The sequence below is a fragment of the Pteropus medius genome, unplaced genomic scaffold (assembly GCF_902729225.1).
Source record: "Pteropus medius unplaced genomic scaffold, Ma_sr-lr_union100, whole genome shotgun sequence".
NCBI classification, from domain to species: Eukaryota; Metazoa; Chordata; class Mammalia; order Chiroptera; family Pteropodidae; genus Pteropus; species Pteropus medius.
In genome coordinates, this window is record NW_024354502.1 from 5,927,802 (window position 1) to 5,955,544 (window position 27,743).

The 27,743-nt window shown below is 41.6% G+C and overlaps 1 protein-coding gene across 1 annotated transcript in view; it reads left to right on the top strand.

The window, feature by feature from the left end:
• The first annotated feature begins 715 nt into the window (after nt 1-715).
• Nucleotides 716-27,743, top strand: part of SNTB1 (syntrophin beta 1) — a 201,729-nt gene continuing 174,701 nt past the window's right edge. Inside the window, exon 1 of the mRNA XM_039853702.1 lies at nt 716-1,462. Within this exon, the coding sequence (XP_039709636.1) occupies nt 889-1,462 (574 nt within the window). The 5' untranslated portion in view covers nt 716-888. The remainder of the gene's footprint in view (nt 1,463-27,743) is intronic.

A 27,743-nucleotide genomic window follows, 5' to 3' on the forward strand; every position in this document is an offset into this window, starting at 1 on the left:
TCCTGCAGTTAGAGAGGAAGTTTGGGACACTTGGGTTATGCTGACGTTCCATTCTCGGTTCTTGGGACAGCCTTCCCTCTCCACGCTCAGGGAAGTCTGGGCCTCCGTCTGAGTCCACCTGAGAGTCCATGTGGTGAGGAGTGACAGGTAAGAGCTCAGCAGGAGACGCCGAGCCTCGGTTTGAGGAAGCCAGAATGAGGAGACCTGGATCTAGAAACAAGTAGGGGTTAGGACCGAGGGAACAATGAAACGGAGGCTGTGACAGGGAAAGGGGGCTCAGGCGCATCCAGTGAGGGGACCAAGGCGAGACACTCAGACCCAGCAAAGGTGCCGCGCGGGAGCCCGCGAGGAAGGCAGAGTCGAGAGGAGAGGGCTAGGGCGGTGCGGAGAGAAGGCGCCGGGGAAGCTGTCCCCGCGGCGACGTGCGCCGGGGGAGGGCGGGGGAAGGTCTGAGCCCGCGGGCGGCGTGTGACCGCCGAGGCAGCGGCGGCTGGAACAGGTGAGCGGCGGGTCCCCGCCCTTCCTCTTCCCGGAGACCGTGCCTCCCGCCGGCTCTCCGCGGCTCCGCTCTTCCGCGGCTCCCCTGGGTTTGGGGTTTTGCAACTGGCAGCTGGCTTTTTTCCCCTCCCCTCCCCTGTTTCTGTCTCTCCTTCTTCTTTTAGGTTGCTCCACCCCGCCCAGGATCCGGCGAGGGGGGGACCAGCTGGGCTGCTGCTGCCAACTCGCGCCCAGCGCGTCTGCGAACTCCCGGAGCGGCGTCCCGCGTCCTGCCTGCTCCCCGCGGGGCGCGCTCTCCCCGGGTCCCCGGGCCCCGCGCCCTCCCCGCGCAACCCTTCCCCACTTTTCCCCCCTTTTGCAATCACATGGCATTTTAAGAATGCCGGAAAGATGGCGGTAGCGGCGGCGGCGGCGGCGGCGGCGGCAGCTGGGCCGGCGGGCGTGGGAGGCGGCCGGGCGCAGCGGAGCGGGCTGCTGGAAGTTTTGGTGCGGGATCGCTGGCACAAAGTTCTGGTGAACTTGAGCGAGGACGCCCTGGTTCTGAGCAGCGAGGAGGGCGCTGCGGCGTACAACGGCATCGGCAGCGCCACGAATGGCTCGTTCTGCAGGGGCACCCGGCACTCGGGCGCGGGCGGCGCGCAGCCCCCTGACTCGCCGGCCGGGGTCCGCACCGCCTTCACGGACCTGCCCGAGCAGGTGCCCGAGTCCATCTCCAACCAGAAGCGCGGCGTAAAGGTGCTGAAGCAGGAGCTGGGCGGGCTGGGCATCAGCATCAAGGGGGGCAAGGAGAACAAGATGCCCATCCTCATCAGCAAGATCTTCAAGGGGCTGGCGGCGGACCAGACCCAAGCCCTGTACGTGGGCGACGCCATCCTGTCGGTGAACGGAGCCGACCTGCGGGACGCCACCCACGACGAGGCGGTGCAGGCGCTGAAGCGCGCTGGCAAGGAAGTGCTGCTGGAAGGTAAGGGGTTAACGCCGCGCGGGCCGCGCCGGGCGCGCACACCCACTCAGCCTCGCGCGGCGCCCGCACTCTCCCCCACGTGCCGTCACACCCCAGGGGGCTGGGGTGTTGCGGACGGCACGGAGTTCTGACAACTTTTACCCACCTAGGGGCGACTTGTCCCCACCCTGGAGTCGTTACAGCCCTTGACGTCCCGCAGAGGGGTGTGAAAAGGGTAGGCCCGCAGGGTTTCTCGACCTCGTACTGTGTGCCAAGCACCGGGTCGCACGCTTAGTACACCTTTTACCTCTAGATAATCCAAGCGTGGTGGAGGGGCTGGGAAGTGGACCTGGAAATGAAACGTAGACACAGAGTCACCATCCACGTTAGGAAGTGAGCTCACTGAGGAATCGCAACTCTGATAGTTTTCTGCTCGGGCACAATTTCTTCCTCAAAAGCCTGGGCAACCCTGCTAAGAGGGTTGAATCGTAAAGGGGCCAGAGCGGGGGCAGCGTTTGCATGCTAGAACTCCCACCACCCTTCTCGACTTCGCTCCTTTCAGATTGGAAACTGTGGTTGTGCCTGCGGAGTTGTGCCAAGGGCTGGGAAGTGCGTTGCAGCTTTATGCAAAAGTTCACTTCTGCTGCCAGGCGTTGGGCCGGTCAGTCTGGATTCCAGGTTGCTCTGGGTGCAGGGCTGGCGAAGTGGCTTTTGTGCCCGCATTTTCTGGGGATTTTTTTCCGGAGGGGTGCGGAAACAATTTTGCATTTGTAAACAGTTTCCCCCGCCTGTGAGGCATCTTAGAAATGACTCTCTTGAGATGCGATGTCTTCGAGCCCCTAATTATTGAATGTGAATACAACAGGTAGTGAGGTTTGGTACCTCGGCGGTGGCGTGCCCAGGGGAACGGCCGTAGAGGAGTAAGCCGAGAATACGTTTTCTTTTCCCACCACAGCTGCGTTCCTCACTTGATCTCTGCCTCTCTGCCACTTGGCTGCTTTGTACAAACCTCTGTCAGCACTAATACTGTGTAATTTTTAAATTTATTTTCCCAGCTTCCCCCCAACTGTAGATTGAATTGTCCGGGGTCTTTTATTTGATTACTGGTCATCTTCCTTGAGCTTAGGTGCTCAATGACGTGCTTGCTGAGTGAATGAATAAATGAACCCATAGCCACTGAAACATAATGTTCTACTGAGACCTTATAAACCGGTGGTAAATTTAAGTCCTAAATTAAGGACTTAAGTCAATTTCCTGTTCAACAATTGTGGTGCTGGTGTGTGAAACTGAGAAAGTTCAAAGTTGGGAAACCAACTTCCTTAACTGCGACAGCAGATGCAAACTCTCTGCCCACCTCCTGGCCTAAAATACGGAGGGATTTTCTCCCTCTTATTTGTCTAGATGATTTGTGATGTCTTCATATTTAATTGCTACCTTGGATCCAGAAAGCGGAAGGCTATTTGCTTTGGCTTGATGATTAACATAAGTAAACAGAAAAAAAAGTTTTCTTGTCTCCAGTGTGTGTCGGTTTGTGTGACAAGGGGCGGGTGGGATCTGGGACAAGTGTAATTTGGACTATAAACTGTTGGACCCCTGCTCAGCTTGCAATATTTACCATAAAACATCAGGGGAGAAAAGGCAGGTCATTTTTATCTCAGGCACTGCCCTTCATCATGTCCCTTTCTTTCTTCTTCTTGGTTTCATTTTAATGAATAATGACTTAGCAAAGAGGTAAAAAAATCTCACCCAAAAAGAGGAAGAAAAGGTGACTCTCTGCAGTTGAAAAGAAACAAAACAAAACAAAAATCAACTGGTTATGTGACTTTATTGATGCAGCAACTGAAAAGTGACTTTTATAAAAACCTCAAACGTGACATTTTACAGCACGTTGTCATGTGTTGCAGGCAGCATCTCTGGGGGAGACCTCTGGGCCTTCTAGACAAGAACCACCTGGGCTCAGGGCAGCAGTCTTATTTCCAGGCTGAGTTTTCAGAAATTGACTGCTATTAAGGGAAGCAAGTAGAGGCCCCATTCAAGAGGGTCTCCTATTCTGAGGCAAAATATTGGTTTTAGATGTGGTGAGAGTGATCTTATACCATCAAATCAAGTAGCAGACATCCTCTCTTTTGTAGCTTGGCCTAGTACAGAAATTCCCAGCTGAAGGGGTTTATTAGATCCGCTAAAATGCTTTTTAAGACACATATCTACTTGCTCATATTGTGAAATGCCATCTTTATTCCAAAATTTCTACGTAGGAAAGGCTTTGCAGGTGTAATCTCATTAAACGAGAGGGCCAAGGGAGATGTTTTAAAGATGTATTTATATGGAAAATACACTGTTTTTTAATTTAGATTGCTTTTTTTCGATTTGTTTGGTTTTTGGTGGGGGAGCTGGTGGAGATTAGTGTAGTCCCTCAATCGCTGCCAATACGGCACCCCATTAATGACATACGCCGCCTAGTGGAGAGTCACGATGTCTACTTGTGGAACACTGAAATGAAACGCTGAATAGCAAATTTCAATGCCTGCCTTCTACCCTGAGCCTCCGTGTCTCCTGAAAAATGAGAATGAAGACACTGGCCGGATCTACTTGCTTACTTAACAGGGCTGCTGTATGGAAGAGCACTCTGAGAATAAAAGAGAAAAAAAAAATAAAAAACATGTATCAAATCCTGCTCTGATTAGTTGTTTTCACAATTCAAATGAAATGAAGAGGAAATCGCCTCTTCTGAGGGATAATCCTTCCCTTTTTCTTTACTAGAGTTTATATTTTTAAATTTTCATTCTACTTTAATTTGTACTCTAAAACCGTAGTGGTAGGAGATCATTCCCATGGGGAAAGAGAACCATTATAATAGCTAACATCTCCTGAGCACGTCGTGTGTGCCAGGCTTTACTCGGATTGGTTCATGTCACACTTCTAGTAATTCCGTGAGGCTCGTTCTATTGTTGTTGATTTTACTAATGAAGAATCTAAAATTTACAGACAGTAGTTTATTTGCTTAGATCAACATAGCTAAGAGGCTTTCAGGTCTGTCAGACTTAAAAGCTCACACTTGTAACCTCTAGGCGAGGCTGATACCCTGAGCTTCTAGGTGGGACTGTGTGCTTGAGTGAGCGGAAGCATCATCAGTTATTGAGCTCAAGGTGTCCTTCCCCACTTCTCAAAGATGCTGAAGTGCTTGGGACAACCCTGAGCTGGAAACAGAAATGGTGTGGGCTACTCAAAAGGGAGGGGCAGGAAGGAGAATTGAGCCTTAAAATCCTAATGCACCAAGTGTCTGGCTATTAAGAGAGAGCTGCTGTGGTATGTCAGGGCCTCCATAGTTGAACACATGGCCAGCAAGGAGAGTAAACTGTAATTCAAACTTGAAATAGTGAGTAAACTGTGCTAGTTACGTCGACAGTTTAATTTTAAGACTGAATATTCAACAAAGTGAATATCAAAAAATCTTCACACTCTGAACTCATTTTTCATTTTAGGGAGTGGGTGCAGGGACCCTGCATGCAGCCCTGCAGACATTGAACCCCATAACTCCAGGGGTCACCATTCACATAAACCACGATATGAACTGTACCCTCTGAAACTGGCCAGGGCATACCTTTATGAACAGCTTTGGCAGCTCTGGGTGGAGGAGGGAGGTGTTTTTTGCCCTTAGATTAATAGTAAACTGGTATTTTGAAAAATGTCAACCTGTTTGTAACTGAAGCTACAACGAAATTGGTTTCTCCATAATTTTGTCAAGATCGAGGAGGGCAGAATGTTCAGGAAGACTTATATTAGGGTGAGGACGTGTGTGTGTGTGTGTGTGTGTGTGTGTGCGTGTGTGTGTGTGTGTGTGTCTGTGCGGCGTGCGCGTGCATGGGGGTGGGGAGTGGACAGAATCATCCCTGGGTCCAATAGGAATCCTTTGGAACCGAGCTAGAAAAAGTAAAAAGTCAGAAGAGAACGTCGGAGACAATTGTTGACATTAACCCCATCCGCCGCATCTCCCGCAGCACTGCTCCCACGAATGCTTGGCTGTTGAGATGTTAAACATGTCACTCTAACAATCACTTCCTCTAAGTGGTGGAAGTGGGGATGGATGGCAGGGAAGGGACCTAGGTTGCAAAGGAGGGGTAATGTTCTTGCTGGCATGAAATCTCAGGATTGGATGAAAATTTGAACTTTAAAGAATTTTACTTTATTTAGGATAAATGGATTCTTAAGAATACCAAGAACTCTGGAATCGGAGTCTTGAAACTTGCGTTATTAATCATCTTCTAACTAACAGATACTCTTTTTACAAGATGCTTTATCTCTTTGGGCCTTGATTTTCTTCATTGGGAAGCTGGGGAGCTGTGTTAAATCTAATTTCATTTCAAATCCTGTCAAATCAGACCCAGCACACTTTCAAGAACTAACTTTTCCAATGCTCCTTTTATTACGATAAAACGAATTTCATAAATCATATAACCTAGCTCTAATTTAAATTTAAAAATAAATGTAATGCCCTATTATTATTATTATTATTATTATTATTATTATTATATTAACACTAACATGATGGAGAAATGAAGGAAATTACTTTTTTAGAAGCTACAGTAGATAAATGTTCCAGCGGTCATAATGAGGGAGGCAGATGCCAGAACCTGTGTGTAAAATCAGCATCAGTGCACAGCCACAGATGAAGACGGGTAGGAGTGTGTGCCATCATTTGGGATCTGGTAAAGTCTCGCACTGTGAAGGGACTGCCTCAGATGTTGCAAGAGGTCTGCAACTCCGGGCTCCTACCACTAAATGCTGGTGGCATGTCACTGCCACTCCCCTTGACCTCTGAAATGTCTCCATGAATTTCTGCACTGCTACGCTGAGCGGTGTATTGACTCTCCACCCTCTTGAGAACCAGTGAGCTAAGCAAGAACGGTAATTCAACTTTACCACTGAATAATGCCTAACCTCTTGCAAACTTTTTACATATGTAATAATAACTAACACTTACCTAATACTCACATTTGGCCAAATGGCTGTTCTAAGTACTTTACATGGACTAAATCGTTGATTCTCACAATAACTCAGTACTATTAGTGTGTCTGTTTCCCAAATGAGAAAACTGAGGCCCAGATTGGTTCAGTCACTTGCCAAAGACACACAGTGAAGACGTGCAGAGGCTAAGAACCAAGCACAGGCCTTATAGCCTTTGATCCTCATAAATAGCCTTATAAAGTAAACAGACTAGGGACACTTATCCTCAGTTTGTTGATTAGGAAAGCGAAGCTCCAAGAGGTGGAATGATTTGTCCGAAGCAGGTCTTCTGCTTTCTTGTCTGAAATATTAGTTTGCTACTGCCGTCAAAACAAATCACAGCCGTCTCCCCTTATCTGTGGTTTCTCTTCCCTTGCTTTCAGTTACCTACAGTCAGCCGTGGTCTGAAAATATTAAATGGCGAATTCCAGAAATAACAAGTCATAAGTTTTAAACTGCGCGCTGTTCTGAGTAACACAAATGACACCTAATAACATCAGGATTTACAAGTCTCAGAGCACTTTCACGATGGCAGTCTCATCTGTTGCTCTGGTAACCCTGTGAAGGTTATTATCACCTTCATTATAATCATCGTCGCTTTCATCATCACCATCATCATCATCCCTATTTTATAGGGGATAAAGAAACTCAGCGCTCATAGAAATTGTGACCTAATTGTGGTCAGCGTCTGAGTCAGGACTTACAGTTGTATTTGACAACCACCCAACTCAAAAAGGGGACTCTATGAGAACAGAGCACAGAAATGCCGAATGTCGGGAATGACCGAATCCAGGTCTTTACTCTCTCCGCTCTGCCTCCTCCCCACTTGATGGAAGATGACCATCAGCCGGTCCACGATATCTGTTCCCTCAACATGGGGAAAAAATGTCTTCCCAACAATTACCATAATTCTCCTTATCTGCAGATTTTCTTTCTGTGGCTTCAGTTACCTGTGGTCAGCCATGGTCCGAAAATATTAAATGGAAAATTGCGGAAATAAACGATCCATAAGTTTTTGAGTAGCGTGATGAAATCTCATGACGTCTGCTCCATCTGGCCCAGATGGGGACGTGAATTATCCCTTTGTCCAGCATCTCCACACTCTAGATGCTCCCCACGCATTAGCCGTCCAGGTTATCGGATTGTCTGCCACGGTATTGCGGTGTTTGAAGTCAAGTCACCCTTATTTTACTTAATGGTGCCCCAGAAGCACAAGAATAGAGATGATGGCAATGCAGACATGCCAAAGGGAAGCTATCAGGTGCTTCCTTTAAGTGAAAAGGTGAAAGTTCTCGACTTAATAAGGAAAGAAACAAAATCGTATGCCGAGGTGGCTGGGATCTCGGGTAAGAACGAATCTTCTATCTGTGAAATTGTGAAGGAAAAAGAAATCCATAAAGTTTTCCTGTCGCACCTCAAATTGCAAAAGTTGCCTTCACAGTGCATGATAAAAGCTTAGTTAAGATGGACAAGGAATTATATTTGTGAGTGGAAGACGTGACTTCATCGTGGCTTGCTGCTTCTCCTTCTGACATATTGTTAGGTCAGTGGTAGCCTAATGCTACCTCACAATGCCGCTAGGGCAACGCACTTATGCGCTGCGGCTGTAACTTGGTGTGGCCAGGTGGGCAGAATGTGACCTTCAGACCTTGCTGAGGGGCAAGAGTGAAGTTGGCAAGGCTCCAGTGAAATGACCCGGCTTCCTGCACACCCCCGGCCCCAGCAGCCCTAGTACCCTGCCACTTGACCCTGAATTATACTTAGGAGAGCCTTTCTGGGCAAAGCTTAGGTTTATAAAGGGGCTTCACTTGCATTATGATTTTTGTCACCAGGTTCACCCTCTGTGAATGTTTGGACTGGTGTTGTGATCCCGTTTTCTGTAGGAGGAAATAAAAGTACTGGAGGTTAGGTGACCCGTCTGAGGTTACCTGGTAAATGAGGGACCTGGACTCAGGTTATCTAATACCCCATCCAGCTCTTCCTTCTGCATACTACGCAAACTCAAGACATCGTGCAGTGGACAGAAAGAGGTCTGAGAGGTATCAGGCATGGCCTCCGATTTCAGGGAGCTTATAGTAATTAATGAAGTAGGGCTTTCGTGGCTGATTGTGACGTGCTGAGCAATACAAATAGTGTGATTTTTACCCTAGCGTATATAGCATAGTACCTGGCACATATTAGGCTGTTAAAATGTGATAGAAAGGAAAAAAAATAGAAGGAAGAAAGAAGAGAAGGAAGGAGTAAGGGAGAGGAAAAGAGAAGGAACGGAAGGGAGGAAGGAAGGGAAGGAGACGGAACAGAGGGAAAGAATTTGGGGATTTAGTGACCTTTTTTTATGACTTCCCTCCTCAGCCACTCATGCTGTTGGACCATGGCGATAAACATTTGGCACCAGTAATGAAAAACTACCTTGCTCTGTAAAGATGAGAAATAAAGAAGTGACTTTATAGACCTAGGAAGCACCAGTCTTGAAAGACAGTTGACAAAAGAGCCAGGTGTGATTTTAAAAGTTATTGGAAAATGTAATTATCCTTTTAATGTTATATTTATAATCTTTCCTTTGCCCTCCTGTGGCTTAGGGACCTACAAGTCTAAATATGTAAGAACACTTTCTACCTGAAGAGATGAAAGCTGTCTGCTTAGATGTTTTAATTGTTTCTCTTTTAAGCCGATGTGCCAGCCCGAGCCTTCAGACCCTATTCCTTAAGTGAAGCTGATGGGAACCGTCCTTCGATTCTTTATTTCTGCCATGGTGGGTAATGCTTTTCACGTTCAGCGGTGCGTTTTTGCAGCCGCCCCATGGAGTATGTATTAAAAATAACTCACTGCACGGGGCTTCGCATTGGTGAAAAGCATCTAGCTACCAGTGGTCTGTTTGGTGGAAGGGAAATGATTCTCTGGCAGCCAGTGGCCTACTAAGAATTCTATTTTAAATGATGCATTTCCAAGCAGTTAATGTTAAAGAAAAGCCAGAATTTCCCCCTGCATTTATACCAAGTGTTTTATATACCAAACCTCATTACCCACTTCACTGGCTTTGATCTATAATAAGGCTTGCCTTCAGCTCTGGCCTGCAGAGTGAAACTTAAGAGAAAATACGTAATCCACACCACGAAGTAAATGTACTAACAGACCCATGGAAATGAGCCCCACTCCCAAAGTGCGATAGACAAAATGGAAAAATTCACGATTAGGAGTGATTATGATGGAAATTAAAATGATGACCCCATACTTTAGCTCAGTACTTTTTGAGACTCCTTTTTCTCCCTGTGGTTTGAAGCTTCATTCGCAGTGTGGATAAAAGTGTAAAACCTATCTAAACTTTGACTGGTTGCTAAGTATTATTGCAATTGACATATTCAGTTTATTTTGCATTGCTGTTCAGAGTGCTATTGTTTCTTCCCATCGCAAGTGTTTTTCTCAAAGCAGTACTGTACAGTGGGATAGAGAGTGCCCAAGGCCCCACTCTCTACCCCACTGCATACTTTTAAGTGCTTGCTTTTCATCAATGCGCTTAAATTCTTGTTCTGTCTCTTTTTATCTGTGTGATCTTGTTCAAGTTCCTTAATTTCAAGCCTCAGTTTCTTAATCGGTAAATTCATTGTGAGGAGTAAAGTGTTTGTGTATGTAAAGCGGTTAGCTCACTTCCTAGAACATAGTTAAGCACTAAATAATTACTAACTATATAATATGTCGCATCTCATGCTTAGCTAAGTATTGTTTTCAGAGAGAGGGTTCAGTCATGTAAGATAAATGAAGGGTTCAATCATATGTTATAGGAAGTCATTTGGGGGCACATGGGACGGTTTGAGATTTGCCACTTTAGGGAACCCAGTGATGTTAGCTGATGGCCCACGAAAATTCATTTGCCATGTAGGGGGCTGATCTATGATCTTACAAGGGTGTATTTCATTGATGATTTTTACTGGCATCAGATGTTTTCCATCAACCAAACCAAAGTGTAGGCTGCTGTGGTTTTTGGTGGGCAAATGTGAACTATGTCTTAAAATGCTGATCTGCAGGAACATACAGAAAAGTGTTTTATAAAGGGAAAGCCGTCCAGTAAGGATGTAACCTACACAGCAAAATTCAAAATTCTTTGAAACATTTTCTACTGATTATAGGAATGTGGAGCTCTTACTAGCCAAAAGACATCCTAATGTTTCTTTTATTAAAAAATGAAAAATATTTACAAAACTGTTATGAAGCCAGCATTATATTTTAGTTTTTTCTCCTGTTGTTCAGTATTGTATTTCATGGAATTCAAGAGATCATCCAGTGGAAGATATATCATTGTTTATGTACCCTTAAGAAAGAAAAATATTTTTAAGATGGGGAGTCTAAAAGGATATTTGCCTAGAGTTGGGACACCAAAGGTCTGTCCCTTCTATGTAGAGATAAATAAAAAATAAACCTACCACAAGGAAAGGGAGCACAAAGGAACTCACAGGTCTCCAATTTGGTATAGGTAGGGGGAAGAAAAAATATATTCCCTAAGATTTTGAATTGCCAATGTCGATATGAATTTAAAAAATAATTAGGCAAATAATCTGAAGTGCTGTCAGGTTGGAAAGGCCCGGATGAATGATAGAAGCAGGTGTAAAGACTTTCTCTGCAAGAACTTGGCTTCCATCCAGGCCTCCAGAGATTTCAAGACACATTCCTCAAATCACAGGAGATAAAATATGAAAAAAAAGGCAGTTTGAATTGATGAGATACAGAATAAAATAGTTACACCGGTAATTATTAAAACAATTTTTCTTTTAATGTTTGTAAGGTCAGACCTTGTTGGTACATCGAAGCAAGAAAATCTTTAGAGGAATGAGATCAAATTCCTATTCTTCTAAAATAGAACACTCCAGAGAGGAGGCAGGTGTTCCTTAATAAATTACATTTACATAAATTACAAATCAATTTTATTATAAAATAGTAGTAATAGTCCATCGTAAGGAAGTAAATACTGTATCAGAACTTATGGAAAATCCAAAGGTACTAAGGATATGTGAAGTGGCTGTGACGTATACAGTAGGGCTACACGAGCAAAGTGAAATCTAAAACAGAGGTAATTTGGCTGTATCGGGCCCTGCATTTCAGCTGCTTTCATCTGAAACATCCTTTCATTGGCAATGAAAATCAAAGGTAATGATTTTTTTTGCTTGAAATACTCATATATTGTCCTCTGTTGTCTACTTCATTTTTAGAATGTGCCTAAATCAAAATAACATATGCCTACAGCATTCCTTTGGCTATCCTTCCCCATACCATCTCTCCTGTTTCCTAGAATGTTAGAATATGTATTCTAACATTAAAATATGTACTTATTTTAATGTTAAAATATATACTAATGGCAGGATAGGCATATTTATAATATTAAATATACATCTAACAATTATTTATAGTTAAGTATTAGAATATATTCTAATATTCTAAATAATATGCCTACACTGATGTCTTGGTATATCAATTTTAGCCACTATTGACTAAATCAGCTTGCATTTATAAAATTATGATTATGTCAATATTGTTTCATTTTCCAGCCAAGTAATATTTTATGACCAGGTTTCTTGCAGTTACAAACAGCTTCTTTTGTTTTCATTTGCTTAGTTTTCTTATACCGATCCCAATTTTGTTTTCAAAATGCAGTACTAGATTTATCAAATTTCTAGCATATTTTTTTCAAATGCTCATACATAAATAATCCACCCATTCTGCTAGTTTTTTTTCCTGGAGTTCTGCCACTCTGGACTGGTTCTGTCTTGGCCTGGTGCATGGCCATCTTCTCCAGGGTGTCCTTGGCTTTCTCTCGTGTCTGTTTTCCTATATCCACTGTCACCTTCACTTTTGGTTTACTCCCTAGTTTTGCTGGAGCACATTCTTTAGTAGCATACTCAGAAAGACTATTTGGAAGGTAAGTGTGTGAAAATATCTATTCTCTCATTGGATCGATACTTAGGGTAAAATAGTCTAAGGTAGCTGTCATTTTCCCTCAACAGTTCTCAGAGTTACTAGTGAGAAGTATTATGCCATGCTTATTCTCCTTCTGTATGTGTGACCTGTTTCTTCTTTCTGGAAACTTTTAATTACTTCTTTTTAATCATTTAGTCTTAGTTATATATAGTGATTTGCCTCCATGTGGAGCTTTTGTTAATCAAGTTTCTAAGCATTTGATGGGTACCATTGGCTCAAGTCATGGTTCTCAAACTGTGTGCCCAGTTGCCGTAGGGTGCCCCAGTAAACTCATAAGCATGCCTTGGAATATTTTTAAATTTCAAGAAAAACATACCAACATCTGTTCAACACCAGGGAAACCATTAACTCAAGTTTCAATGTTAGATTGCTACATTCCTTCAATGACATTAATATCTTTGCAAAGCTGGTTTTTTTGCAGTTATTGTGATTTTTAAAAGGTACCACAGGAAAACCAACATGGAACAGGAAATGAGGGTGGCAGTATCCGCTAAGATTCAAAGATTTGAGAAGTTGTATAGTGTCCAACAGATGTTTGTATGATATGAAGACATACTACGTTGTTTGGTCTTAAGTATTTAGTAAACTGAATTGGTAGATATTTGCGGGGGGCCTAGGAGTGTCATGAAAAAATAACCGAGATGTTAAGAGTGCCATTTACTGAGTAGTTTGGGACCTGTGGTCTGAATACTCAAATTCTGGAACATTTTCTTGTATTATTTCTTTGACAATTCCTCTCCTCCCTTTTCTTTGCTCTCTCTGTGTGTGGAAATCCTTTTAGGTGGCTGTTGGACACACTGTATTGACACTAATAAACTGATTTTTGTTGTTTTCTGATTTTTTCTCTAATTGTCCTCTTTTTGTTTTTGTTCTTTTTTCATAGAGAATTACTAAATTTTTATCTACGATTCTCGTATTGATTTTTTTGCATTTCAAGAATAAGAACGTTGTCTTGTTCTCACTGTTCATTTTTTTTTACAGCATCCTCTTGTTTTTTGGATGCAATATCTTTGCCGATCTCTTTGAACATAATAATAATTTCTTAAAGATTTTTTTGCACCAATATTGACTCAAATGTCTCTAAGTTTCTTTACTTTCTACTTCATTTTTCAGTGTGTTATGCTTATCCAGTAGTTTCATCTATTTTGAGATTTATTCATTTTTGTGTTCCCCTACAGGCAAAACCTGAGATGAGGATCTTAGTGTAAGAAGTTTATTCAAGATGTAATCCCAGGAAACGCTGGTAGTGGAGTGGGAACGTTAAGTGGTAAAGGCAGTGATTGCCCTCATTGTGAGCCACTTAGTCACTCAAGCTTAGCTTATCCCAGCTGAGGGGTGAGGAAGCGGGTAAGACTCATTCACCAGTTTCCCATCCATCATTTCATTGAGGGTTACCGGTGGGGGCATTGCGTCCCTGGTACTTCTGGCCGACATCTCTCTGAGGGTCATGAGTACCCTGCTGCCAGAAAAATGCCCTCAGGCAGACAGCTGCAGATCTTCACTGTAAGCAGCTTTCTGCATGCAGTGTTGACCTTGGAGGAGCTATAACATGCTCACTTAGCTTCATGAGAACCCCGTTTCCTAATTTTAAAATGATTCCTAATTTAAATCATGCTAGAAGATATACTGGGCTCAGGCCGACACATTTTTATCCCAAATCTTTTGTAAAGGCTGGTTCAGACACTATCGAGATTGAGTATATTATCTTTGGGAAGACTTGAAGAGCAAAATTTTGGCCACTTAAACCTGATTTTTAAATTACTTCAATGTGTGGTTAACAGAGAGTCTTACGGATCCAGTTAGTTGATGGCACAGTTCCTGTTGGTAGGTTATGCACAAATTAGATTAATTGAATTGAAAGGGAATATTGTGTTCTCAACCTCAGTACTATTGACATTTTGGACTAGATAATTCTTTGTTGTGTGTGTAGGGCTATGGGGTGTCTTGTCTTTTGTAATGTAGGATGTATAGCAGCATCTCTGATCTCTACCTGCTAGATGCAAGAAGCATACTTTCTCCCTAGTTGTAATAGCCAAAGATGTCTTCAGACATTGCCAAATGTCCCCTGGAGAACAAAATTGTTCCCAGTTGGGGGGCACTGGTGTACCACTGGTTCTCACATTTTGCCCTGCATTAAACATACTTGGGAAGCTTTAGAAACCCTCATGACTGGATTCCTCCCTCAAAGATACCGATTTTATTTAGACAGGGGTCTGTTCTGGGCATCAACTGATTTATAGGCTCCTCAAGTGATCCTAATGTACAATTAGGGCTGAGAAGCACTGGCCAAAAATATCTGGTCATCGACTGTAAAGTAGTGAAACAGCCCGAGTCTAGGGCAACCAGGAGTGGTGGGGCCTTGGTGAGCTGGAATGATCAGATCTCCTCTGAGGTGGGCAGCTGAAGCTTTTGCTGCCACGTGGAAGGGATCTCTTTTCTGTTTCACGTAGAGTCTCGATTCTGTGGGTCAATTTTCCTTTTTTGTGCTTTGGAGCCCACAGAAGACATTAACAGCACACTTCTCTTTTGATTACGCTATTCCTGTTATGGCAACAAAGGAACTATGGAGTCACAGAGTGACAGTCTAAAACTTGGGCTAGGCCTGAGGCAAGTGGGCAAACTCGCTTTGTGACCTTGGGCAATAGCTTTATCTGTTTAGAACTCAGTTTTCTCATTGATAACAGGAAGATAACAACAGTACTTTCTTTATAGGGTTATGCGAGAATTAAAAGAGTTAATCTAGAACTTGGTACAGTGTCTGGCACGAAGAGATTAAAATGTGTTGGTTATTATTATGATATATTTGTCTTCCTGCTATAATCCTAAGAGAAGGGTCGGATCTTGTCCATATTACAAATATCAGTGAATTGAACAGAATTGACCCATTGCAATTGTCCATTGATCATTAGCCCTAACACAGCAGGATTTGTACAAAAGTAAGAAACAAGAGGTTTTGGTTGGTGAGATTTACTGACTGCAAAATAATATACGTGACGTTGAGTCAACAACTCAAAAATGTCTCTAGGTGATAGGTCTTTATTATGTCAATCCCTGGTTGAAAGACGGCCTAAATTAACAAAGCCAGACGTGCTATCCTGATCCTTCTAAATTGGAAAATAGAGTTTCCAAATGACTTTACTGGGTTTCAACTATTTTAAACACTGTAAAATTTTTATATGGGTACATTTTATTTAAATGATGACTCATGTCCCAGAATTATCATTTCTCATTTTTCTGGAAAATGTACTCTCCAAAAATTTATCTTTGCCTCAAAAGTTATTAAATGACAGCAGACCATGTTCCCAGTATGGCATGCTTATCAATCTGTATTAATTAGGGGAAACAAAATGAATATAACTTTATAACTGTTCCAAGTACTGAATAAATTGTGTGTCCTTTGAAAATGCCCATCATAAGGCCTGGAAGAATTATCTGAAAGAAGAAACTTTTTAAAGACTGCATCTCAGACCCTGATTTGTAAAATTCCATTCTCAGCTGCTTAATATTTTTAAGTGTGTTCATATGTATACATTTGCGTGCATGTAACATAAAATATGCACACAAAATGTACTTTGGGGAAAATTGAAAGCTTACCTAATATAGCTGTAGAGACAGGACATACATGGAAAACACACCTGACACAATATGACAGCTTTGCTAAATGAGCGTTACAGGTAGGACGTGCTATGCATATAATGAGGGAGGAATCCAGAGAGCCGGAGACAGTAAAGGACGCTTCTGTAGCACAAGGGCCTAAACTGGACACAAAGTAATTCTTTCTTGCCATGCAGAGCAGCTTTAACGTGTCTCCTCACCAGTCCTTTCCCACCCAGGTGGCACTCTTGGGGACAAGTCCAGGTCCCTGGAGCCTCCCGCTTCACACGTTATTCCTGTCAGTTTTCATATCCAGAACGGCTTTATTGATTTTTGACTCTCCTCTCCAGTCTTTCTAACACGTTTACAGATTTTTCCCCTTGTTATAACTTGATTGCTTCCCCTCCCAATCCATATGTTGAAGTTCTAGCCCTCCAGGACCTCAGAATATGACATCTGGAATAGGGTCGTCGCAAATGTCATTAGCTAAGATGAGGTCAGCCTGGAGTAGGGTGAGTCTCTGATTCCCGTGTGACTTGGATCCTTGTGAAAAGGGAAAATTTGGATACAGACACACACACAGAGAATGGAGATCCAGTGATGCTTCTACAAGCCAAGAAACTCTAATGAATCGCCAGCCAACCACCAGAGGTTGGAGAGAGGCACAGAACTGAGTCGCCCTCACAGCCCTCAGAAGGAACCCACCCTGCTCAATTTCTGGCCTCCAGAGCTGTGAGACAGTAAGTGTCTGTTGTTTGAGCCACTCAGCAGCATGTGCTGCTTTGTTATGGCAGCATTAGCAAACTGATACACCTCCTATGGGAGGCTTTAGAATACACTTCATTGAAATTTGGCAAGGAGTTTAAGGAGTGAGTGTATCGTAAGTGAATTCTAGCACATTTTTTCTCTCTTTGTAGAATGTCTAATGACATTATTTGTCTTTAGTGTGTTCAGATCAATTCATCACTTCCAGGTGTGTGAGTTAGCACCTGGAGGGCTGGGCAGTGGCAAAGGTTGTTGCAGGTTGGTCTGTGTTCATGCGACAGGCTGGGCCCAGCTCTCTGTTACAGTGCCTGCAGCGTTGCTAAATTTTGCTTTTGTGCGTGTTAGCCTCACCATGAGCACTGTTCCTTGGGAGCAATTTCTCTACTTTCTGGATGAGTCAGAGCCTGGCTATCCATGCTACGGAAATCATTAATGTAGTTTCCCAGATCTTCACATGTAGAGTTGCTGGATAAAATAGAGTTATTTGATACAAATAATTTTTCTAAGTATGTCCCAAATATTGCATGGAGCATACGTATGCTGAAAAATATTTGCCATTTTTCTGAAAGTCAGATTTAACTGGGCATCCTGTGTTTTTATTTGCTAAAGCTGGCAACCCTATTTACGTGGCTTTCGAACTTGTAGCCTGCAGCTAGCCGGTGACAAAACCTCGAGTCACTAGAGATGGACTGATCAGAGGGTGGATCACTGGAAAATGGCTGTGTAAAGATGAACATAAATGAGGAAGCTGCCTGTGGCCTTTCTGGGGCCCTTCTCAGCAGAAGATAAGAACAGCAGATGAAGGGTGGGAGTCCTTCTCCAAAGCCCGCTCTTCATCCCCAGTTTTAGAGGGACCAGAGTTTGGAGCAGCAATTGAGAAATGGAGGCGACAGGAAAGGACTAAGATGACCGTAAATCTAGTATCAGCACTGGTGGAATTACTAATAAAAATCAGTGTTAGCAACGTGACCTGAAGTAGTTATCATCTGAAAATGAAAGAATTGGCATCTTGATGCTGTAGTTGTAAAACTGATTAACGAGATTGCTATTAATAACAGCTCCCTCTTAATATCTTTACCCTGCTTTCTTTCTAGCAAGTCATAGTACATATTTATTATATTCTCTAATATACACATATGTGAATATACTATATATTGTTTATTGGTTTCTTGTCTGTTATCCTCTGTTTAAGGCTATCTTTCCAATGCCTAAAGGATTACCTGGAACTTAGTGGGCACTCAATAAATACTAGCTGAATGAATGAATGAATGAAGGAAGGAAGGAATAGCTTTCTTTAAGTAACCTAAGGCTTTATAGAAGACCTTCTAGTTAGTCAACTTGAAAGAAAGGCCTTACACTCAGCTTTCTATGTGAGGTCTGAAGAGTTTCTGCTGTTGTAAATTAACTTGGGCTGGTGGGGGCTGAGAGCAGTGGTGGGAGAGGTTTAGAGAGGGAAAGATCCTTTTCTAAAAAATTTCCAGCATTCTCTTCCAACTTATTGGGTGAGGTCAGGCTTCAGGACGTTGCAAGATCTAAAGAACTTCTCAAAGACTCTAGTTTCTTGCTAATTGGTAATGAAATTGGCCTTCTTCATACTGAATTCACCAGCTGTTTGCTCATCCCTCCAATTTGATCCATGAAGGGATTGAAGAAACATGGGAAGAAAGCTTCATTTTCTGGATCTTACCTTATTAGTGTCATAACTAAATCAGTTGCAGGATTTTTTTCTTTCCACAGCATAAAAAAAAAAATTTGTAGAATGTCTAATGACATTATTTGTCATGCTTGACCTATATTAAAAATAAGTCGAAGCATTCATTTATCATTGAGAAAGATACTGCGAGCTAGTCACACTTACAAAAGTTCTTTCATGTGCTTCAAATAACAAATATATGAAGATGAAAAAAAGCTAATAATTTTTTCTGTTCTTTGGCAGTAGCATTAAAATTCAGATTAAATCTTTGATTGTTAATGTGTTCTAGAATCTTGTAAATAGGATTTTTTTTTTTTTTAAATCACCTTAGAAAAATCCGTATTTGACTAGTTAAAACAATGTGGGGTTTGAAGTTAAACAGGCTGTTTGCAGTTGCATAACTCCTTGGACCTGAACCATCCAAATCTTTATAAGTCCAGTTATCAGAAGCTCAGGACTCTGGAAAGAAAAGTGTTTTTGAACTGGAGTTCGTCCCTTGAGTGGAACGCTTGATAGATTGTATGCTGATAGATTGCATTTGAAAACAGCATTTCTTCATGGGCAGCCTGTGTCCTCTCTCTTAGGTCTCAACTTGCCTTATCTTTTTAGCAGCATGATTAGAAGTGTGGTTGCTGCAATTGCTGTGGAAAAATTCACCAGGAGGTTATCATATTTAATGTTTCAGAAAATTTCCTTTTGAAGATGATAACAGTGTTTCTTAATCACTGTGCCTTTGGGCAAGCACAGGTGTGTTGCATACCGTTAAATCACTCTATCCTTAGGACATAATGTTGTTCGTTGAAAGTATTTGGCTCTCATTCCTCCTCTTTTGCCTTCCACTCCCTCATTATGCCAAAGAAGGCACATTTCCCAGACTTACTGTCCACACCCAGCAAGATATTCGTTCAGAAATCTTGAGCGATTTTTTAAAATTCATTTCACCCTAGTTGCGTCTCCAAGCTCATGTTGCATGTTTCATATTCAATTCCAGTCTACGGATATTGTATATCTCCTGTGTTCTGAGCATTATAGCAGTTTCCAGAAATAGAAGCATATTAACAAAGCACCAGTCCTCAGGGTGGGGGAAAGACCTATAGAGTGGCCACGTTCTCTTTTCCTCCATTAGAATTTGCCTTGCATTGAGTCAACAAGAACCATGGTGTCATGGATAGTTCAATCCTAGTAATAAAGAGTGGGTTGGAATTGTATTTTAGTCAATTCTGGTTACATTCAAAGTATAAACTGTGAAAGGCATGCAGTGGAGAAGCAGAGGACTTCTTGATGTGCATCCGTTAAGGAACATGTAAAACCAGCTATCTTTTAATTTTAACTGCAGTGTAAAACCTCAGGTCATTGGTCTGCAATCAAACCTGCTACAATTTTAGACTCAACCTACTTTTCTTCTCCCTACGTGAACACTATGCTTTAGGTATATTCTATTTCTTACCTCCTGAAAATACCGTACAATATAGAACCTGCCATGGTACTTGGCTAATAGCAGGCAATTAGTGAGGATTTGGAGAATGAATGAATGAGTGGTTATGAATGAATGTATTTCTTTTTCCATGCTATTTTTAGTACTGTTTTTCATAGCATTCTATGCCAAACATTTTCCAATTCCAAATTCCTTAGAGAGAGGGAATCTGACTGCTGTGACTTAGGTCAGGTGTCTCTTCTTTGTCCAGATAGCTGTGTCCAGGAAATCAGAACAGATGGCTTGGTGCTCCTTCATCAAGGATTCTGAGCACACTCTCTGGGAAGGGTGTCATGAGTATGACCTGTCATACCTCCGAATAGCTTAAGGAACAGAATTTGTTGAAAGACTGGAAGGGTTCAAGTATCTGGAAAGGACAAGAGGGAACAAAGAGTTTGCTGATTTTTCTTCTTTACCCTTGAAGTTGGACAGAGATTGAAGGAGTGGCCAGAATCGAAAAGAGTTACGAAGGAAGTGGTATTTTCAGGGGAAAGCCAGGCTTCCGTCAAAGCAAGTAGGAGGAGGAAGGAGTGTTTGAAAAAAGATTAAAGATAAGGAGAAATAATTTTTTAAATAAGTAAATATAATTCATTTTACTTTATGCTTTAATTATGGATATTGACATCATTTTTTTTCTCATTATCTCATTATGATTGGATAGGCATGTATTGAACACCCAAGACCAAGTCTACATTACTTTTGTAACATTACTTTTATTGTAAATGATGCATTCCAGTTCCAGACAGTATTGTTAGAAATTTAAGGAAAGTAATCCACTTTTAGGTTGGGATTTACCCATAATTGTCGAATGACTCAGTGAAAAGTGAGTGAGTAAATGAGTGAGTTAGTGAAAACAGATAAACTAAGAGTGAGAAATCAGTGTATTTAGAAAATTATCAGCTTTATATAACTTACTTTCATGAGAAATATTTGCTACTCTCGAGTAGTCTGCTGCCAGAACTTGTTTCCAAAATTAACCCAGAATACGTGCCCTAAGTTAGATAGGCACATTTGCAAAAGTTTTTAGGCTAATATACAATCGCATATTATAGAACTATGGATTAGATAGACCTAATAAGAGGAAATGTTTCCTCTTTTAAACTTCCCATGAAGTGTCCTTGCTGTAAAGATCTGTACAAGAAGAGCTGACTAGAAATCAAAAGGAAACCTGTTATCTTAGTTCTCCTGAGTGAAAAGCAAAAGGTAAATATCATGGTCGAATGGAAAAGTAAATTAGATTTTAAATTTTTATGTGTTTCCCAGTTTGAGGTGTTCAGACTTCAACTGTACGGTTATAATTGACAAGACCCTTTAATATATGACATAGCCACTTAGGGGTCGAGCCTTTTAATATAGCTATTGAGTGAATACTTTTACATTATTGGATGACGACTTTGTTGTATGACATTTGCTCTGCTTATAGCATAACATTTCATATACATGGTTAGGTATAAATATATATTTACTTATTTATAATTTAAATTATCATTACTTCCTTTGACCCTAAAGCATCCTAGAGTATACATTCATTTAGGGGAGATAGTATAGTAAGCATTCTCCGTTTTATTTAGTAGAGGATTTAAAAATAGTTAAATGTAAAGTGAATTGCTAACCAACAAATCTTGTTTTCCAATTGATTTTAACTTTTAATGAATAGAAAATCTCCAGTAAACTGTAAATGTTTAGGGGATGGTTTCAAGGACTTGAGCATCTCCTGGTTTCATTGGCTGAATCGTGTCTCTCTACCCAGGTTATTATGTTGAAGTCCTAACCCCCAGTACCTCAAAAGGTGACCTTATCTGGAAATTGAGTTATTGCAGATGTAATTAGTTAAGAGGTGATCATACTGGGGTAGGCTGAGCCAGTAATCCAGTATCACTGGTATCTTTATAAAAAGGGGAAATCTGAATGTGCAGCCATGAATTGAAGGAAGACCATGTAAGAGACATAGGAAGAAGTCAGTTACCTGCCAGGGAGAAGGCCCAGAACAGATCCTTCCCTCATAGCCCCTCAAAGGGAACCAACCATGCTGGCATCTTGAATTTGGCTTCCGGTCTCCAGAACCTAGAGACCATACATTTTTGTTGCTTAAGCCTCCCAGTTTGTGATACTTTGTTATGGCAGCTCTAGCTACCTAATACACCTGGCTATGTAATCACATCAGCAGTGCTGGCTGTACAGAGTACCATGGTGCCTCCCTCCCTAGAGGCTGACTTTCATTTTGGAAATTTCCATTCGATACCCCAGCTTCTGGTATGTTCCTTCCTCTTCTCTTTAACATCAGACATTTATAATGTCTAATGAAGCTGAGTTGTGATATAATTACTGTCCAGGAGGGGCTATCGTATAGTCTGAAAATTCCTGAATAAGAGTGAATCTGTTCCTTGTTTTATGAAATTCATAAAAAAGAAAGAGCTCAGGAGTGTGTGGATAAAGTAGAGACCTAGTAGAGGAGCCGATTCTTGCTTTGGCTCTACGCTCAGTGGCCTGGGGCCACCTGAGGCTCAGTCTTTTTATTCACCACATAGAAGATATTCTGTATGTTTTTGTGACTTTGCGAATATAAGTTTAAAAATCTATGTTACATAAGACAAAGTAAGCGTACATGTCATAATAACACTAAATCGCTTTTTTTCCACTTTCATCTTATCCAGATGAACACGCTGTTGGTTAAAATAAATTGCAAAGTACAGAACTCCTTATAATGAAAAGCACAGTCTCCTGCCTCAGCCACTCCCACCCTCCTCAATCCCCAGTTCAATTCTCAGAGGAAACCACTGGAGCAGTTTCCATATTTAGCTCTTTTAGTGGTCACCGCCCTAACTTTAATACTATGCGTAAGCTACATTTCCTTGATGATCAACTCTAGGCATTATCTCTTCACTCCTTACCATTTACTAGATTAGAATAATCACTGATTCAGCAGACCTTCCTGATGCCTGTAGGTCAACTGGCTTCTCTAGGCGTCTCACTCTCTATGGATCTAATTTGAGAAAAGAGCTTTGGCTTCAGTCAAAGGGAGACAAGGGTTTGATGATGTCCACAGGGCATAAATAGCACAAGACAATGAGAAAAAGTTTGGTTTAATTACCTAAGCACAAATTGGGCCAAAGTGGTTTTGTTCTTACTCTTTTCTATTTTTCTGTCCACGTATGTTTATTTTAAATGAAACACAATAAAACAAAAACTGAACTTAAAATATTCTATGTTCTTTTTATAAAAAGAGAAAAATATCTATCCTGTTAGCTCACAACTTTAAAAAATAATAAGAAATACTTAATAGGTAAGATGCTTTCTTCTTCGATCTGAAATACAAACCAAATTGCTTTAAGGTTATCAAATGATGTTCATTTGTGGCACTAGCTTGATTTGTTTTTTCAAGCTTTCTCCTTCTGGAAAATTGCAGTTGGTTACCCAAAGAATAAGACATGGAGTTGAAGAAACATTACTGTTTCTCGGAAACACTGATTTCTGCAAGTCAGATTTTTCTGAAAGTGCCATTAAGTCAATGACTTTGACTTACGATTTAGAAAACCTCCTTATCACCCATGAGGACAATAAAATATATTTGACAAAGGTTTTCATGTTGACCACATGATGTTCCTTTGATCCAATTCAAATAATCTGACACATGTCTGCTGCTCATTTTTACCTCTTGATCACATTGGATGTTCACCAAAGTGGCAACAGAAAACCCTGATTTTAGTGGAGTTTTGGATTTAACTATTATGTTAACCATAGCCATGGATAAATATTAAGGCAATAGCTTAGATGGAGATGTTAAGGGATGTATCTGCTAATGGGGCAAACAAATTTAGTGGTAGGATGAAAAAAATGTAGAAGGGGTTGTTTCAGTGCTTTTTGTTGCTTACCAGCCCTCTTTCTAGAAACTCTCTTGCTTTGTTGACTTCATAATAGCACCCTTTCCTAGTTCTCTGCTGCCGCATACCCTTTTTCACTAGATCATCATGCCCCATATGTGTCTAAGAGGCTTTGGTAGGGTCCCGTCTGTAATCTACTTCTTTTGTACTTCCAAAGTTTAAACTGTCACTTATTCACACATAACTTTCAAATTCCTTTCTCTAGCTGTTGCCTCTATCCTAAACTTCAGGCATGTCCACTGTACATTTCTCCATGGATAACCCAGAAATGTCTCAAACTTGACATGCCCCAAACCAAAATCATCTTCTTTCACTTCTCTGCTAAAAGGTACCTCTTCTCAATGCCCCTCACTTGGGTAGGAGACCCGTGCTGTATCTACTTGGGCTCTGTGCCTGCCTGCCTCTCAGAGTTCTGTTCATTCTGCCCATACAGTTTGCAAATTGTTATGCTTCTCTCTGTGCCCACGGCTCTTGTCTTAGCCAGGTCTTACCATCCTGTTTCTAGACTGTGGTAACGTCTTCATAGTTGAGCTGTCAGTCACCAGCTTCTCTAATCCTCCATTTAAAAAATTTATTTAGGGCCAGAACTATTTTACTTAATGGAAGTTGAGATCATGTCATTTGCCTGCTCAGAAATCCTTGGCTAGATCTCTAGTGATTTTCAGGGTACAATCAAAACTTCATAGCCTGACATCTGCCACTTTTTCATCTCCACTGGGCTTCATTCACTGTAATGTACCCGTGGTCTCATGTGGAGCCTGGCACATGGTAGAAGCCTGAGGAATAATAAATGAATAACGAATAAAGGAATGATTGAGTAAATGAACAAATGACTCAACAGGTACTAAGCCTGACAAACATATGCACATTTCATATTCCTTTCTTCTAAAATGAGTGAATCCTATTTAATAGGTCATTTTTGTGAAGTTTTTTCATAACTATTCAGTCTCAATCAATTTCCTCTCAATTTATAATTTGGGACATTTTATTCATACTACAGTCATAGCAGTTAATATATATCTGGGTTCTTTACACGTGTGCTGGGTGTTTAGAGACTAGAATCCTTCACGACAGTGAAAACTCAGCCCCCAGCACAAACCCTGACACACACACGCACAGAAAGTCAGTTCATATCTGAACTCTCATCACCACTAATTTCTCAGTCTCATTATTTCCTCCTGAAGTTCTACAACAGTTTCATAAGTGTTTTCCCCACTTGCCTTCTCTCATCCTAAAATCCACTATTCACAGCACCACTAGATTAATCCTTTTGTCCTGAATATGAGAAGCTTGCAGAAATGCCAGAACATTGATGAAATTGGGAGTTGGTCCTCCTGATTTTGAAGTTGTTGCGTTCTTTGAGATCTGCTTTCTCCCTTTTTGGTGACTCTCATCGTTTTAGAGTTTTAGGCACCCTAGGTTGCAAAATAAATAGAATATCATTTCACGATATATAAATTTTCAATAAATTTTAGTTTCTTAACGATTTCATGGTCGTCGTTCTTTGAGAGTAAATATAGAGTCAGGAAGAAATGTTCTGGGAACAGGAAGGAGACACATCTGAGCCTCAACTGAACGTACTAACTGTGTTTTCTCTGCTGACAGGAGTCCTGGAAACTACCTGAGTTGTATCAGATAAATACAGTTATTGCAGTTTGACTAGGTTATGTTCATGTGCACATAAAGTCTGGATGTGCCGGAAGCCAATGACCGGACGTTTTTAACGGAGCTGTGGTTGGCAAAACAGCTAAATAAGTTTTAGAGTTGAGACATAGAGAGAGATGAGAGAAACATCAGCCTAACCAAACTGTTTCTGCTGCTGCAGCAGATGCCACAGTTAATTGGAATTGCTTATTACTTCGCTTACTTTCAATAGTGCTTTGGGGAATACGGTTGCCTTCATATTGCCTAAATCTGTCCCTGCCACCAGTGACTGGACAACCCAGGGCATTTTAACAGGCAGCCTATTACCTGAGAATAGACATCTAGTTTTCCGTATTAGAAGTAGACATTTCTCCTGGGATTTCACCTTCTGTTCAAAGTCTGAACCACTTTGGTAGGAAAAATGTGGTCCTAATAACGTTTGCCAGTCACCTGTGGCTTGCAAAGTACTTAATGCTTATTGACTCATTAATCCTCTCCATGAACCCAGTGAGGAAGGTAGATGTCAGGGTGCGTTTTCTTCCTCCCAAGGGCAGTGAATTTGAAGCTCAGATTTACACAGGCTGTTTGGGAAAATCCTGGAAAGTAACCTAACCATTTCAAAGTATTTGAAACCAGTGTTTAGCTGCTGATTCTTTTTTTTCTCCTGCGAACTCCAAGATGGCTCTCTACTCTACAGCTGCCAATCGAGGTCCTCATGGGTAAAGCTAACAGGAGACTTTGGCTGAAAATAAAACTTTGAGAGCAGTAGCAACTGCTCGGTTGGTTTGGGAGTAGATACTTGTAACATCAAGACATGAACTTGGGGTTTTTCCAAATTCAACGTTTGTCGGTTTTTTGAGTCTTCTATTTTCCCAAGGAATAAGGGTTTACTTAACCAACTGTCTTCTGCTAATTCCCTTGAAAACACTATGAATAAAACCATGGCAAATGCTCTTTCAAGGAACCACTCTCCGGCTTCTGGAAAGTTCTATCCTTCCTCATTCCAAATTTGAATAGTAGAAATGCATCCTAGTTGAAGATTGGTATTGGATGCTTAGAGCAGAAACTGGAATATTATTCCCACTTCTAGTTAAGAGTCTCATTTCTATCCCTTTGCTCTACAGATAAAGGGTGATTTCTGAGGACCTGCCCAGTCATAGGGCCTGACTTTAATCGACATGCCTCTCAGAAACCATATTGCCATCTTATTATTTTCCTAATGAAGTATGCGAGGCCCGAGGATATGCAAGCTCTTTAGTCATCTGCGTGTGCATTTATTTATCTAGCCGGTACTTCTTTATTATCCGCCACGTGACAAGGATATGCCTAAGCTCCTGGAAGATCTAAAATGACCAGGCTTATGAAGGAAGAGCAGATGGGCTATTTAGTCCTAGGTTTCATACTCATAAACGGCCTCTAATTGAGACTCTTGACATTGTTCCCAAATGAAGTTTCATTTTGGTTGTAAATAAAGATAATTTGTGAAATATAACCATTTAAAATTTTATGAGAGTTATAGTAATCTTACTTTGGTAGTTCTTAACTTCATAACATACTGAGAGTTACAAAAGTAGAAGTGACTTGGGCCCCATACCACCTTTGAGAATTCGTAGAACTGGCTAAGATACCCTTCCTGTGTCTCATTACCCCATAAGAGATCAGACATCCTTCCCCCGAAGAAAGAAAGAAGGTTACCACCTTATGCCCAGAAAAGAACATCTCCATGGAATATAAACGTTGGAAGGGGCCAGAGACAGCCTCCAGTTACTCCCTCATGTGTCAGTTAGGAGAATAGACCTGAGAGGTGTGGGACACCCTAAAGTCCCACAGGTATTTTATGATACAATCAGACTAGAATGGAGCTTTCTTAATCTAATGTGCTCTGCCCTTTCTCCCTGAGAACACGACCCCCAGCAGAAGATAATGGACTTCGCCTTGCTCCATGGTCTTCTGCAGGATCATCGCTCCTTGCGACAGGCTGACTATAGTTTCATTCTCTTCTTTCTCTCACTCCCTCCCTCCCTCCCTCCCTTCCTTTCTCTCCCCGCCACCTTTCTACAGTTGAGCACATCTGGTTTATACCTACTACCCCTATCTTCTTGCTACACTACTCCATTGTTCCTATCAAAGATAGAAGTTGACCGACATCAAAAGCAGAACATTTGGTTTTAATCAGAACAATATTTGTGTTGTGAGCTTTGATCTTGACTTTCCTGCCTGAGGCCAGAGCAGAACCTCACCATAACAGTGAACTTAAGGCCGTGTGCTCTCTCTGGAGCG